Source organism: Megalops cyprinoides, chromosome 7, assembly GCF_013368585.1.
Source record: "Megalops cyprinoides isolate fMegCyp1 chromosome 7, fMegCyp1.pri, whole genome shotgun sequence".
In the NCBI taxonomy this organism is placed as follows: domain Eukaryota; kingdom Metazoa; phylum Chordata; class Actinopteri; order Elopiformes; family Megalopidae; genus Megalops; species Megalops cyprinoides.
The window spans coordinates 32,514,958-32,530,264 of record NC_050589.1 but is presented as its reverse complement, the minus strand read 5'-3'; the positions used below and the strand labels follow the sequence as shown (position 1 = coordinate 32,530,264).

The following is a 15,307-nucleotide window of genomic DNA, read 5'->3' as shown; positions in this document are numbered from 1 at the left end:
TTAGGCTGGCTTTTGTCCAAACACGAATCCATATCCAATATTCACATGAAAATTTGCGAATAAATGAAACAAATTAATAAATAATGGACATTTTTGGTAATGTCTTCAGTAGTGTAGCCAATTTAAACGTATGGCAGAAAATTGTGAAAAAATTAAGGCGCCATGTTAATGTGTATGGGGGCGTTGCGCCGGCAGCCGAGGCGTGAAGCCGCATTACTTAAGCGCACATGTTTGCATAACACAGTTAGCCTTCACATCATGCACGCTTCATGAGGGCGCTTTCACTGCCGGCCATTAGCGCTCAGGAGCGGCTCACAAACCGCGTTTCACAGCTAACCCTGTTAGCCGAGCATTCCGCCGAATGCTGTGCTCAATGTTCCGGAGGGGGTGGAAAAAAACTGTTTTTGAGGCCCGGCCGTCTAGCGTGTTTGTGCGGAGCACGCGATGCTCGGTTCTGGGTGGCGTCACGGGGCGTGCAGCTGTGGAGCTGAAGTCTGTAAAGCCGGTGTCTGGGTGTTCACCGGGAGGCCTCTGCAGAGCTCGCAGGCTGGTTGGAGGTGGGAGGAGGGCTGCTACTCTGTCCTCTGACTGTCGTTTCCTCGTCTCAGGGAGCCTTTCGGCCCTGGTGTACCAGCACTCCATCACCCCCATCTCCCTGCCCTGTGCCCTGCGCATCCCAGAGAAAGGTGAGCGACGACCTGGAGAGGGGCTCTGCCCTGCAACGGAAGCCTTTCCAAACCACCACCACTGACAGCAGTCAGACCGATATCTCAAAATCCCTACACATAAAAATGTTCAGTATTTGAAGTTGTTACAGAATGAAATTGTTATAGAATGAAATTGTTATATTCACCTATATTCACCATTCTAATGAATTCAGAGTAGTTTTTTAAGATTATTATTTTACTGTTACTTTATTTCACATTTCCTGGTGTTTTTGTTACTGCCGTGATTTTTTAAGGCTGTTTTGGCAAATTTCTTACCACTAGAGGGCGAAAGAGTACATTGAGCAGAGTCAAGACTTTGCCTGCTAGAATGTGAGCCAGAGCGCAGTATTTTTGTGCTTTCCTGTGGAAACCGTCGTGTGTGTTTCCGTTACAGACCTTGTTGGGGACATCCAGGAGGTGCAGACTGCCAGTAACATGAGCACTGCTGCAGACCTGCTCAAGCAAGGTGCAGGTGAGCTTCAGCTCCTGAGGGCTGCACCCTGAGTGATGATTGAAATGGAAAAGTTACCCTCCAGCGGAGCTCCTGAGCCACAGCTGTTCTGCACGTTTATACACCCTGTGCTTTAAGTATGGCTGGAGCAGTAACCTGTCTTACCTGCGTGCTCCCCCTTCCCCAAGCCTGCAACGTGCTATACCTGAACTCAGTGGAGACCGAGTCGCTGACCGGACCCCAGGCCATCTCCAAGGCCACCAGCGCCACCCTGTCCCGGAGCCCCCGTCCCCCTGCCACGGTGGTGCACTTCAAGGTGTCCGCCCAGGGCATCACGCTCACCGACAGCCAGCACAGGTACGCCCAGCCTGGGTCTGCATGTACAGTTACACACAATGCAGATGCTCTTATCCAGCACCCCCAATACCCCCCCCTCCCAATCTCTATGAATGAATTCATTTCAGCTTGTTTTTATTGTCAATACAAAGACCACACTGTATTCCCAAAATTTGTTACAACATAAACAATACAGTCACAAATAAACCAGGAAGGACAACAAACACATTCTATAGACATGTAGGTAGCATGTACTGTGCAAGAACAATGTATGCTTTAATATTGATAAACGGAAATTAAATATGACTTTTGGTTGCCTCTGTATAACAAGCTGTTCTTCCCAGACTGTGCCAGGCACTGACGTGTTGTGTCACAAGTATAGCACATTGTCTGTCCTTGCTATTTGTGGATATCTGGGATGTTTGTGGGAAAAATACTGGTCTTGTATTCCAGTGTATTTTTCCCTTGAAGTTAGGAAATGCAGCTGTGCCTCGACCTCTTAGTCTTGGCAGTGGGAGCACAGAATGTCATCTTTGCACAGCCATGGCTGCTTGTTTCACCTGGTCTGTATGGCCAGGCTGTGATGTGATTTTTTTGTGTTGTTTTATAATTCAGTTGGCTGTAATTGTGACTGGCATGGTGTGGTCCCCTGGGCAGTGGAGCCTCTGGACCAGCTGAATGAGGGGGCTCTTTTGTCGGGCTCAGCTACGAAAGCTCTTAGTATTGCAGGGCTTTGTAATGGTAGTGGGGTCCAGATCTTCATTGTTGTCTTTATAATATTTGCTGCCAGGGCCGAGGTCTGGCAGTACTGTTTGAGCAGAGTCAGGCTCTGTTGTAAGGCAGGTCATCTGAATAGAGTAAAAATTAGATTTTTTAGCACTTAGAGTACTGTGGATTGGAGGAAGGACTGTGGGTTGGAGACTGTTCCAACATTGTGGCAAATTCATTCATGGAGATGGTCAAAAGTGCTGGAACAAAGCTACAGTCCTGTCTTACCCTGCTACCCTGCGTGACGTGATGTTTTACAACAAATCATAATGCTTTGCATATTCCCTGTGTACATTGTTTGAATTGTGTCAGCTTCTACCCCCACACCACTTTCAGTAAGTTTTGTAGCATATTCATTTGTTCCTAATCGAATCGATTGCCTTTATCTCTCCCCCTTCCTCTCCTCCAGAGTGTTTTTCAGGAGACACTACCCGGTCAACAGTGTGACTTTCAGCAGTGTGGACCCCCAGGACAGGAGGTGGGCACTGGATCCAGCCTCTTCAGAGCTGCCTGCACATGCCACTATCACTGCCCCCCTCACACGCAGTGAAACATACCTCACCCCAGCTCAACACTGCCTTCTCTGGTCAAAGTCTGGACTCAAAAGTCTGGTCTGCTCTCTCTCATGTACTTGAATGGAGACAGCTGGTATTCTTGCGGACTGGCAGTGGTTTTGGCTACAATGCACAGTGTGGTTGGGATTGGTCTTAATATAGTACCGCATGCATTAAAATTAATCCTCTGCGGTGTCCAAAATCAACTTTTTGAGCTTCCCAGCCCACACTGGTTCTTGTTGTGTAGATAATGCCCTGCTTAACCGCACAGCCAGTGTAAAAATGTTTCTGAACCTTGTGTTGTGGGGGTTTTGTCTTGAAAAGGTGGTTTTAAGGAGCCCTTATTAGTCAGAAATCATATCGATCTACAGTTACGCGCATGAATTTCTTCAAACCATTGAATGCCTTGGCCTGCATGGTAACACATCATTCATTTATCAGTTTAACAACGGAATTACTTTGTTCTGCTTCTGTTCTCTGCTCGTCAGCCATTTCATAGTCATCTCAAAGCTTCCTCACAGAACATCACTCATGATCAGCACTGCAGCATTTCAGGTTTCGCAGGACATACAATACAGGAAATTGTAATTCATTCATGAGTTATGCTTCATGACCCCCAAAAGGGGTGGATGGATCATATGCTATCAGTGACTCACTGATTTGAACCAATAATAGCATTTTGCTGTGGAGGGGAAAGTGTTTCGATTGGTTCTCCTGAGTCACTGATAAACAGTGTATGGTGGCTCCACCCATTGTTGGGGCTCAGGAAGCCTCACTCTCCCCTTCACAAGTCAAAACCGCACATTTTTCACCCATTTTAAAGAGTTTTCAATAGATTTTTACATTTTTTACATTTACCTCAGCGGCATAACTAGGCCCAACAGCTAGGCCCGTCTTCAGATAGGGGAGAGTTAGCTACATTATCTCATGGCTGCATTGCGCTAGTTTTCCCATTGCCAGAGACTGCAGGATGAATGTGAGCCCAGCCCGGTCAGCTTTGTGTGAATGAGCGGCTTGCGACCGGGCTTCGGCGTTCGCGAGTGCAGTGGTGCTGTCACTCGGGCGAGAGGCGGCGTCGGGCCGTGACCGCCTCCGCGCTGCGCGTCTGTGTGGTGCTGAGTCTTGTCTCTGTCTTCCTGTGCTTTATAGGTGGACTAACTCTGACAGCACGACATCCAAGTAAGTGCTCAGTGTGTGTGTGTCTGTGCGCAACGGCTACAGAGGTGAATGCCGGACTAGGAGTACCTGCACGGCAGTTTGATCATTTCGCGCTTCTGGCCGAGTCGACATACATTTTAAATACATTGCATACATCGTGCTGCTCTGATAACGATAGGCTAGGTGACAGTTTTCTGCTCATGGATCTCTGGATTGGAATGGAATCTAATGGAAGTGGAATCTCTCATTTTCACAGTTGTTCCCCCCTTTTTACGTAGACTTCAAGATTAAGATACGTTCTTCTAGATATGTTCTTGACGTTGCCACAAAATGTGCTTGTTTGGTTTTAGATCTGAATTATTTGAGATGTTTACCTTTCTTTCTCGTGATTACTCTACTCCTGTTTGAACCTCCTGTAACCCGCCTTCATCGCCTCCCTTTGTCTTTCCTGCTCCTTCTCGCTCTCCCTGCTCCTCCTCCATTCCTCACCCTCCTCCCCCCTCCCGCTCGCAGGATGTTCGGCTTTGTGGCGAAGAAACAGGGCAGCATGTCGGAGAATGTGTGCCACCTGTTCGCCGAGCTGGACCCCGAGCAGCCGGCCTCCGCCATCGTCAACTTCATCAACAAGGTCATGCTGGGGCCTCAGCGCAGATAGAGTCCCCCCCCAGGGGACCGGGAAGCGATCCGACGGGGATGGGGGAAAGAGTCCAAAACCATCTGTGAGGGGGTTCCGGGAAGCCCAGGCTGTTCCTTGTAGAGAGTGATGAAATCTTAGTTCTTCTTGTTCTCTCTGCCATCGTGTTATCTATGTACCCACAGAATGGCAAGTAACCTGGTCTTTTATTATTAATTCCACCATCTGTCCTCTTTTGTATTCACAATTTCTGTCAAAGAGGAGCTGCCCGATAATCTGATATCAGCCATTATATGAACTGACTTACTTCGTGTCATATACGGCATGGCATCAAGTGAGATCTGGAGAAGCTTGTTGGGCAGTGTGTTGATTAGAAAGGACCATGAATCATAATGTCACTACGCACAGCATTAATGACAGTTATCAGTAATATCTGCAGTTTTACCCCAAAGTCCCCACCATTTCAATACGCTGACATTTATTCTAAACAACACAGAAGTTCTTACTTAGTGTGAAGTAAAAAAAAAAAAACCTTCACTTCAAACTGTGTCTTTCAGGAACAAGACTAGTAACAGGAGACTATGCTGTCTGAAACACACACACATACCGAGCGTGTTCAAAGTGTAATTTCTCAAGTCATGACAGTACTATGTCCCTTGTGTAAAATCAGTTCTGCATGGGAAGTCCAAAGCAGATAACGTAATCGGAGAAGGTCGAGGTGAATGTACGAGAGCGTGTGGATGTATGTGACTCTGAGGAGAGGGAGCGTTCGCAGATGGGACGGTGATGTGGGAGCGAGGGGGGGGGGGGGGGTATTAGACAGCAGATGTACAGTAGTCAGTGCCAGAGGTAGAACTTTTGGGAAATAGGGATCGTGATCTTGGCCTGCTTTAAGATTACAGGCAGTGTTCCAAAAGGACAAAGAAGTGTTAGTGAAGTAGGAAGTGGACATGGTCTGTTGCGTCACCACAATGGCATGGTCCCACAGCGACAGTCCTTCACTTACCCCGTTCACACTCGCAGACTGAGCACTGAACGGTACACCGCAAAACGACAGCGGGCACACGTGGGCAGAAGAGCAGAATACCTGCTATATTTGACACCCTCCGGCCATTGCTCCACCCCGTGTGGGCTTTGCTGGGCTTGGTCAAGGGAGAGGCAAAGGTATGTACTACGAGAAGTCATTCTCTCTAGGAATCCATTGTTGGTCTCAAGTCAGTCGCCGTCTTAGCTTGGGGGCAGCTACCAGCATCCTTTGCTGTTTGTAACATTCGAAGGAAACGCACTCAAAGTATTATCAAAGAAGTAACACTAGGCAACGTTCCCCTGCTCCCAGCTTAACAGCAGCATAAAGTCACGCTTTCCTTTGGTTGCGAATCAATCCAAATGTTGACGCCAAGGAAACTGCGCTAATGAGCTGCCAAAGGCCCTGCTTAACCAAAGACATTTAAAGAGCACTCGATTTTATACTATAAAGCTATAATCAGTCATATTTTGTTAGCTTCATGCATTTGTATTTGTATAAGTGGTGTGTTTTTATGTCATGTTGTGTTTTTATAAGATAGAAAGACACTACGTCTATGACAGCTTTAATATATTGTGGTCTTTTTTTCTTATTGATCTTTGTATGTAGTAATATATTTTCTCACATGCAGCTGCCTCTGAAAGTGTAAGAAATAAAAAGGAAGGAACGTTTATAAGAAAAAAAGGAATTTATATAATATGCTATTTTTTAAAACAAACTGCAATGTATGCATAAAATGAATATAAATAAAAAAAATTAAGTTGTGGTACCAAGAATGTACTGCTCTTGTTCTAATGCATTTCTTTTCTTTCTATTCATTCCTGAAATAGTCTGAGACTTGTGCCTCTACTCATTCACAAGCATTCATCAAGAGCAGCTACTGCAAAGACTCGCTCATCTTAATATTATGTTAATGAACCAATTTCGTGCTCCATGTCCACTGCACACCCATCTGAATGATCGGTGGATCTGCTCAGCAGATGCTCTTGATGCCTGTGAACAAGCTGATAGATCTCCATTGCATTAGCATACCTCTGTGTCAGTAATGATTTATTACCCTATGGCATTAGGTAATGTGGGCAGGTTTTCATGACATTATTGCCATTAATAAGTACAGTCCTGCACCCAAAAGTGACATTTTACACCAAGATGTTCATTTATTTATATAAATATGAAAAGAGGAGACAGACAATTTATTGCAGTGATGGAAGACATACAACAATGGAAAAAGACAAGTGACCAAAAAAACACTTTTATTTTGTTACTTTTAAAGAAAAACAACAGGTGGCACAGGTAGATATGCCCATGGCTGAAATGCATGGACCTTGAACAAATGAGTCAGCTCTGGAAGAAAAAAACCTCCCGTCCTTCTGAGGGACGGCGTTACTGGTGCGTTCAGGTCAGGACCTGAGAGTTGACATGCTGTGCGGTGTGCCTTGGCTGTTGAGAATGACGTGAAGCTACGTGGGAGCCAAGCTCGCCCCCACAGCCCCACAACGACAGTTGGAACCCATTCTGCGTCAGCGGGATGTTTCGGGTGGAAGGAAACACTTCAGACTGAAATATCGACCAAACAACAAATTCATCTTCTACCACACTTTAGTGGCCTTCTGTTGTTTGAGAAGCAAAAAATAAAATCTTACACTGGTTTTAAGGTTACTCAATGAGATGGACAAAGACTGCATTGATTCCAGGTCAAGGAAAATTACAGCAGAACTGGGCACCAGTAAAATGAGTAAGGGCTCCTCAACCACCGGCAACCAGCAGCCTAATCAGATTAGCATGTAACCCTGTATCACACACCAACACAAACCGTAAGCAAAGAAGGATCCATCTGTTTACACATTCCACATAATGCTGAGCTCACCACAGGTCAGCTGGGCTTCAGTGATTCAATCAGGTGCTCTCTAGATTTAATCAATGAAATGACCACCCTTAAATAAGAGGTGACAATTACTCCTGCTCAGGCCAAGCATATCTGCCAGGCTACAGGAGCATCTGAGATGAAAAGAACAGACCAAACAGAGTAAGATCCTTCACATTCAGCACACCTTCCCAAAGCGTCCTGTGCGTTCAAGTGGGCTGTTAGGCATGAGAAGGAAGTGGCCTAATCTTTAAATAATTAACATTTATGTGAGCCCACATCAAGCCGAAAACTAAATAGAGTAAAAACATTCATCAATTAAACTCAATCCAGTCATAAGAACATCGAAAAAAGAGCTGGGCTTGGAACAGTAGACCCACATCTAAAGGCAACAAATAGAGATTAGGACACAGGTGCTGCCCAATATAATGCCTGTCAGGGCACATCAGTGTTTCCTATGTCTTGAGTTAACACTCAAGATCAGGATCAATTTCTGATAGCAACACAACAGTCTCAACTCCTAGTATTTCAAGGCTAGTGTCCCAAGACCCTCCTGCCCCTGGTTCATGCCTTTCTGTTGCATTGTTAGTTTACTGCAACAAACACAAGAAACTGCACTGAGTCTTAGCACCTCTTCTTCACTTCTCTGCCAAACGACCTGAAGGTGCCACTTCAATGACAGTGCCTGCAGGAGTTGGGGGGGAGGGGCTGGAAGCAGGCTGCAGCCAATCACCATCATTCTGCTGAGAACGGTGCCAGCTGAAATCACAGGCAAGCCGCAGGCCCTACAGCAACACACGTGTACCGCACTGCAACCAACAGCGTGTGTGTGTGTGTGTGTGTGAGAGTGAGACATAACAACAACCAACTCGGCATTCCACATAAACACTCGATAATGTTAGATCATTCAAGTCCCAGCGCAGAGTTATCTAGCGCAGAATACTGAGGTGTCAACTAAAAGTTATCCGTTTAGCTTTATGCCACTTATTTTATGAGGTAAAGCATAGACAATTACTTGGAATTATGAACTGACATTCCGCCAGCCTGAAAACAGGCTTAAGATGGAATTTCTTCAATTCAGATCATGATTTTCCTTCAACATAAGCTTGGCTGATGCTCTGAAAGCACAAGTAGCATCTGGTACAAATATGTTTTTGCTGGTGAAAACACTGATAGCTCTGATACAACAGTAGTGTCAGTCAAAGTTGCATATCTCTCTCTTGTAAGAGATTTTATTTTTGACTACACAGGGACCTAGAAACTGTTTTCCTTCACAAATATACATTATACATTAAAATATGAAATAAAAATAAGGAATGATTAGGAAAAAATTTTGGTTTTTGCATTTCTGCTTTGTAATACTTGTGAAAATATTGTTTCAATATATTAATTACCGCATTTAATTGTGCAATCATATGTGCACACTGTCGCATACTTCAACTACACAGTGTAAAATTTTGCAGCATATGCATAAAAATATATACGTGCATTTTGTCCATTTATATACTTCACGGGTATGGCACATTTGACATGTAAAACACATCCCTTATTTTTTATATTTCATATTTTAACATACTTTTTAAATGTAGGCTGCTTCAATGCAAAATTCATCAGTGACAGGAAACCTGCCAGCTCCATTCAATTTAACCGTTATGTGCTCAGGTCTTATGTTTATAAGACAAATGAATTTTGTTACATCTTTTGCTTTTTGTTACATTAATATCAACTACTGCTCATTACCTGACATCTGCAATGTGAGATCTGCTTATATTTAGTATTCAAAGTTCGGCCAAAAAAAGCATTACGGTTGTATTGAACAGAGGCCCTGGTGCTCTTATTGCTGAAGTATCCGATATTGAGTCCAGTGTTTCAAACAAACAAGTAAGCATCTCGGAGTGTGGTCCTGGGAGTGGTAAGGGGAGCCAGGCATAAAGGAGAAAGCAGAAAAGTATGAAAAGTAGAAACAAGTGACCCTTTCCTCAAATCCTATCCCAATATGACACTAACTTGATCAAGTACTCTAAACCAAGAAGCATGAACTGGCGTTCTACAGAACTGTATTTATTTGCTGGAGACCGACAAAGTGTCACTTGAATTGAGCCAATCAGAGTTCCCCAAACACAGCCCAAAACCACACTGCGTCCTTCTGTGGGCATCAGTCTTGTCCCTCTTTACATTAAAACCAGCCACTGTATTGTACGCATTTCAAGAAAAAAAACACAGCAGCACTGCTAACTTACCCAAAAAAAGAAAAATCAAAACAGTACCATGTGAAATAAGGTGCGCATCTATGTACTTTTTCCAAGTCCCTTTCATAATCCCCACCATCCACACTTCAAACTAAAAAGAACTTCTCCTTTCTAGAATGACACAACTTCCCCTGGAGGGAAAAAAAACTATCAAGAGCTTACAAACCAAATGCCTGGGGCAGCTACATGCACAACTCATCAGTAACCACCAAGACTGCGGTCTGGCAATCAGCAGAAGAAAACTCAAATAGAGGAGGGCATTTTAGCATGCTTGAATTCCGCAAGTGATGGGGAGGGTAGGGAGGGCAGAAGGCTCTGCTCCCAATTACAGCAAAACTAAAAAACAGCAGCAAAAACTATCTACAGCAGATTGTGCTGTTTCTTACCCCTCTCTAGAAGGGCAGAATCCTAAATGAATCAGAGCAGAAACAGAAGTTGAACTGGAGCGCTTTCAGTCTCTCCCCCCACCCCCCCCAAAATCTGTCCTCCCCGGTCTGTGACGCGCGTTCCCCTGCCCGTCGTACGGAGTGGTCCCTGTCCTCCCATAGTGCTTTGCTGGCTCTGCGGGTGGCGCGGCCCTGGGGTCGGAGGTCAGAGCAGCCTGGGCTGGTGGACCGTGGAGTTGGCCCCGCAGTCGATGTAGCGGTACGCCTCCAGAGTGTTCTGCGCCGTGCGCACCATGTACGACGTTTTCACCGAGGTCCTGGACGCATAAAGAAAAGGAGATACACAGGAGAGTACAAAGAGAGAGAGAGGAAGGATTCGAGCAAAAAGATGGCGAGAAGATAATGAGAGAGAAAGCGAGACCGTGCCAAAGCAAGTGAGGGGAGAGGGTTATTCGAGATAAAAGAAGGAAGCAGAAAAAGGCGGTGAAGACAGAGGATGGGAAAAAAAAAGAGTCAGAGAAGAAGAAAGAGAAGTCACACCACAGACATCAGCAAGAATGCAGCACATCCACAAGGACTGGTAAAGCCGCATCACGAAATCGAAGACAGGGCACTTACTGCATAAACACCACGATGTTGTGGACTTTGATGCTCGCCATGGTACAAAACGCACTGGGGAAGAGGAGAGACAAAACCCAGGAGATTACCACGGACGTCTCCTCTATCTTCTAATCCTGCTGACTTTACAAATAACTAAGAGCACTTTTCTCAAGGCGGAAACGTTTTAAGGGAGACTGGAATCAAGCGGCCACACACTGCACACTAACCGCAGTGCGTGCCAGCCTGCTGCGGAGAAAGGACTCCTCTGTTAAGCCAAATATTTGGAAGCGTCAGCACAACACTCAGCACTAAATGCACGCATTCACATGTATGTGGTGCAAAGGGCAATATCAAGACAAACACTGCCTCAGCCAGCACAGATAAGAACAGAGCTGTGCTTCAGTCTGACTGATGGCTACAGCCCAGTGTCTGCTAGAGCCAGCGCTAACACCCACTTCAAGAGGTTTCGTTAAACATTAAGTCACCATTTAAATATTGATGATTGGAGTCAAGATAATGACAGTGTGTCCGACAACAACCCAAAATGTCTTGCAATCATTTCAATTTAACCAAAGTGGATGGGATAGTTCTCTCATCCCATGGCATGTAAAGAAATAGGACCTGTCTCATTTGAGAGTTCTGACAAAACTATGGGCGAGGTCTCATGTACTCTTGGACCAAACAGATGGATCAGCTGAAAGACTGGATTTTTACTGTTAGGTGTTTTTGTTTGTTTTCAATTGTAACCATAACACTGAAGTGTTTGCCCCGCCCTCACCATCACCAAACCAAGGCCTCTGCACGCATACTCCTGCATATATACCTCACAGTGTACAAAACAGCCCGCATTAACACCCGCTGATCACCATAACCCATTAGTAACATTATGAACTTACTAAACATAGGACAGGCTTCCACTGATCTCCACACTGACTGTGAAGTTCATCTGCAAGGAAAAGCACAATGTGGATGAAAATTCAACACAGCAGAGCCAACTGCTTTTACAACCAACATCGCACAATTATTCAATGTACTCCAGGACAAATCTGAGATAACTGAACAAATATGACTGTAAGCAGAAAAGCAACACTGTAACCGGCTAGTTATGAGTATACTGCTTATTTTTAATACAATCTGGTTATCTTTTTAGCTAGCCTGTGAGTCTCATTAAGGGAACATCACATGATCAAAATTAAACACCTTCTGACAAGCCAGCTATTAGAGAACTGCAGCTGCTGATGGTGGGCTCGCTGTGAAGCAGGCAGTGGTTCCTGTGCTTTTACTGAGGGAAAAATACCCAGTCAGACGCAGTTATGTATTGACTGATGTTTCCTGTGCGCTGACCTGTCTCTGACTCAGGGGCTGGATGCTGATCACGTTGTCCAGCTGCTGGGTGCCGATGACGGTCTTCATGTAGAGCACCTGGCAGCTCACGCTGTCCACCATCGCCGTGAAGAAGTTGGGGTTGCTCACGTTCAGGGTGCTCTGTGAACAGGACCGCAAAGCGACCGCATGGTCAGGTACCAATCCAACAAGAGCAGACACCCTGCTGCTCCTCCCCCTCCTCCTCCTCCTCCTCCTCCTCCTCCATCAGTTTAAATTTTAGGGTGTGCGAAGTCGAGTTGAACCGCATTCATGCTCACCGTCATGTTGATGAGGACCTTGCTGTTATTGCGGTCGAAGCGAACAGTGACCGTGCGTATCCCGTCATCCTCCACCAGCACGGAGCGCGGGAACATGAAGAAAGCCACCAGCGAGGACGCCAGGAGGCAAAGCACCACCGACAGGACCACATACAGCTTCCTGCGGGTGGAGACACCACACTGTCATGCACACCGCCCAGTCAGGTTATGGGGTCATTTTAAAAATGGCAGAGTATCTGTCAGCATCTGACTTACGTTCTCTGGGGCTGCAGCCTCTGGTCACTGTAGGGTATTAGTGCGACCAGCTCATTCACCTGACCTGCAGCACCATAACAATAACATTTTAAAAAACCCACTGAAAACACAATCTATTCATGTCCATTGTCATTATGTTTTTGGGGGGTTGGGAGTGGGACAGGAACTGGACTGTCATCTAGAGAAACTTGCAAGGTTAATATGGCATGACACATTAAACAGCACCAATAAGCATAATATAGAAACAAAACAGCCAGAACTGTTGTTAGATAGACAGAAACAATATAGCTGTTACACATAATTTCTAGTAATCATGCTTTTGAGCAATTTGATTACATCATAAAAACTGAACATAGCACAAAATAGTGATCCATAAAGGCAACATTAGGTGCCACACAATGATTTATAGGAGAAACATTTACTGAACATCAGCAGATACTGATATCATACAGATATTGAATGGGTTTTGTTGTGATGATCACTGCAATTCATGTTTCTTCACAAGTTCTAACACTAATTAAATTACAATATACATTATTAAATTACCAAATGAGACACATTCAAGAAAATGTGTGACCATCTGATAAAATACTTAGAATAAATATAGACAGCATGTCAAACACGGCCACAGTAAGTTGTGTGCCGCTGAGTTTTGTCTTGCCAGGTCCCAAGCCCATTGCCATGTTTCGGCGGCTCACCCGACGGGATGCGGCCGGTGCCCTGACAAGTGGGGCAGGTGATGCTGTCCCGGCCGGTGAACTCCACGTAAGGAAACTGCGCGATGTCCTCCTGCCTGTCCCGGCCGTCCAGCGAGTCGTCGTCCCTCTGCTCATCCCCCTGCCGCCCCCTGCCCTCGGTCTCCGGGAGGGGCAGGAGGGTGCTGTCACTCCGGGACCACCGCGTTCCCATGTGCCGGCGTGCGCGTTCCCGCCAGCCCCTCCACGCGCTGGCCCTGCAGCAGCGAGGAAAACCCTACTGGTACAGATCATACTCGGAAAAGCAATGGCAACAATGCAAACCGCAAGAAAAAAAAGCACACAACCAGCAGGCTCTCCGCCTACAGCTACATGAGTCAGTATGACACACCAGCTGAATTCACTGAGATGGCTACTATAGTTGTTTGGTTCATCCCGATGACTGAGACTTAGCTAGACAACAAGACAGTAGTGTAAGCGAAAGATTTTATTTACTCAGGTGGCTAGATAACCACCGATGTACTTTCTATTACATAATTAAATAAAACATCGGTCGAACACCAACATCACAAAAACAGCTGAACGCTTACTAACCACCAGCTTCGCACCTCTGCAAATTTAGCAAGCTTGCTACCCACTTCAGCTAGCTGCGTCAGCGAGACAATACTGCAAACGAACCAACAGCTTCGACCATACCAGCAGGCTACCTTGCTAGCTATCTTACTATAACAAACACGTCAATCACAGGTATCTTGCGGAATCAATTCAATGTGCAGTCCACCATGTAGTATAGAACTAGATAGTACATTAAGGTTAGGTAACTTGGCCGACAAGCCAAGCTTGTACCAAGCGAAACCATCACTTTAAAATAGGACAGCTAATCTTAGCCAGCAAACTCGCTGGCAAACCAACCTGTAGTTAGACTTTGTGAAAGTGCGCGGAAGCAACGATTGCCGTCCTTTCGTCCGATTTCCAAATTACACTTTCCCTTCTTGGGACTGGGCAGTGACACCCAAGTTTGTGCACCAGTTCATAGTACTCACGTTCCAGTTCACGTTATTTTGTGGTGTTGTTAGTTTCGCTCGGTACGCCACTTCCGGGGACGCAGCGTTCCCATGTCACATGGGTCGAGATGTTTTGTGCAGCGAAGCTCGCCGCATTCGACTCTTATTGGTCCACCTTCCCCCGATCAGGAAATATTAGCATGTGCGACTGGATGAAACCCTCTTGTTCTCCGCTACTTTTAGATGTTTAAATTAATATGCCCAACAGACGATTGGATTTACAAGGCTACAGTCACAGATTTGGTCATAGCTTGTAGATGCACATTAAATAGTTTTTACTTTGGGTAGCCAAGGTTAAGTGCATTTTTCCACAATCAATTGACTGTTTACAGGATTCATGCTTTCATATTTAATTTATTTGTACCATTCGTCAAGTATATGTCGTATACGTGCACAAGTCTGTGTGTTCACCTTGGCCTTTGGTCTAATACACACCCAGTATGCTTAATAAGCTTGACTTTTGCTTAATATTTCGCAGCCTCGCCCATATCTGGCACAATTCTCATTCACTGTCTAAATGTGTGTGGCATATGTCATGCTGCGTAAGGCATGTTCATTTTGTCAGCCCAGCCATTTTCAGATTTCTAACCTCTGATATAATTTACTCACTCAGATATGTACATGTGTGCTAACTGTTCATGGATCTAGATTCTTGGCCACAACCTCAGCAGATATGGGAAAGGCTAATGTTTTGCTTTAGATATTCAATGTCCTAATCAAAGCTGTGTGTAAATTTAAACAAAACCCACTCATTCTGTTAATATTTGCTCCATTTCTCAAACCAGAAATTTAGTGTATACATTAAATGTGAAATATTTTGAGAGCTGAAGATACATTTAATTATACTGAAAGGTATTTTTTGGATATCAATCATTTGACATACAACCAAACCAGTTTTGTTTGTCAATGATTAAAATAA

The 15,307-nt window shown here is 45.1% G+C and overlaps 2 protein-coding genes across 7 annotated transcripts in view; one reads left to right on the top strand and one right to left on the bottom strand.

Moving 5' to 3' along the window:
* The window catches only part of tns2a (tensin 2a), a 45,836-nt gene extending 40,436 nt beyond the window's left edge, over positions 1-5,400 (top strand). For 4 of the 5 annotated variants that reach the window (XM_036533319.1, XM_036533321.1, XM_036533323.1 and 1 more), the window contains 6 exons: positions 609-686; positions 1,102-1,179; positions 1,347-1,515; positions 2,672-2,740; positions 3,966-3,995; positions 4,488-5,400. In XM_036533319.1, coding sequence (XP_036389212.1) covers positions 609-686; positions 1,102-1,179; positions 1,347-1,515; positions 2,672-2,740; positions 3,966-3,995; positions 4,488-4,629 — 566 coding nt within the window. In that variant the 3' untranslated portion in view covers positions 4,630-5,400. The remainder of the gene's footprint in view (positions 1-608; positions 687-1,101; positions 1,180-1,346; positions 1,516-2,671; positions 2,741-3,965; positions 3,996-4,487) is intronic. The other variant, XM_036533320.1, reaches the window with a different exon arrangement.
* Positions 5,401-6,820: 1,420 nt separating this feature from the next.
* On the bottom strand, positions 6,821-14,432 carry tmem106c (transmembrane protein 106C). 2 transcript variants are annotated; one of them, XM_036533318.1, is made up of 8 exons: positions 14,368-14,432; positions 13,328-13,581; positions 12,630-12,693; positions 12,375-12,534; positions 12,076-12,216; positions 11,628-11,677; positions 10,750-10,803; positions 6,821-10,448 (listed from the first exon to the last, which is right to left on the bottom strand). In XM_036533318.1, exons 2-8 carry the CDS (start codon positions 13,536-13,538, stop codon positions 10,337-10,339), a joined length of 792 nt encoding a protein of 263 aa, XP_036389211.1. In that variant the 5' UTR covers positions 13,539-13,581; positions 14,368-14,432; the 3' UTR covers positions 6,821-10,336. The 2 variants fall into 2 exon arrangements, with proteins under 2 accessions (XP_036389211.1, XP_036389210.1); XM_036533317.1 differs by having other exon boundaries at positions 14,237-14,417.
* Between the last annotated feature and the right edge of the window lie 875 nt (positions 14,433-15,307).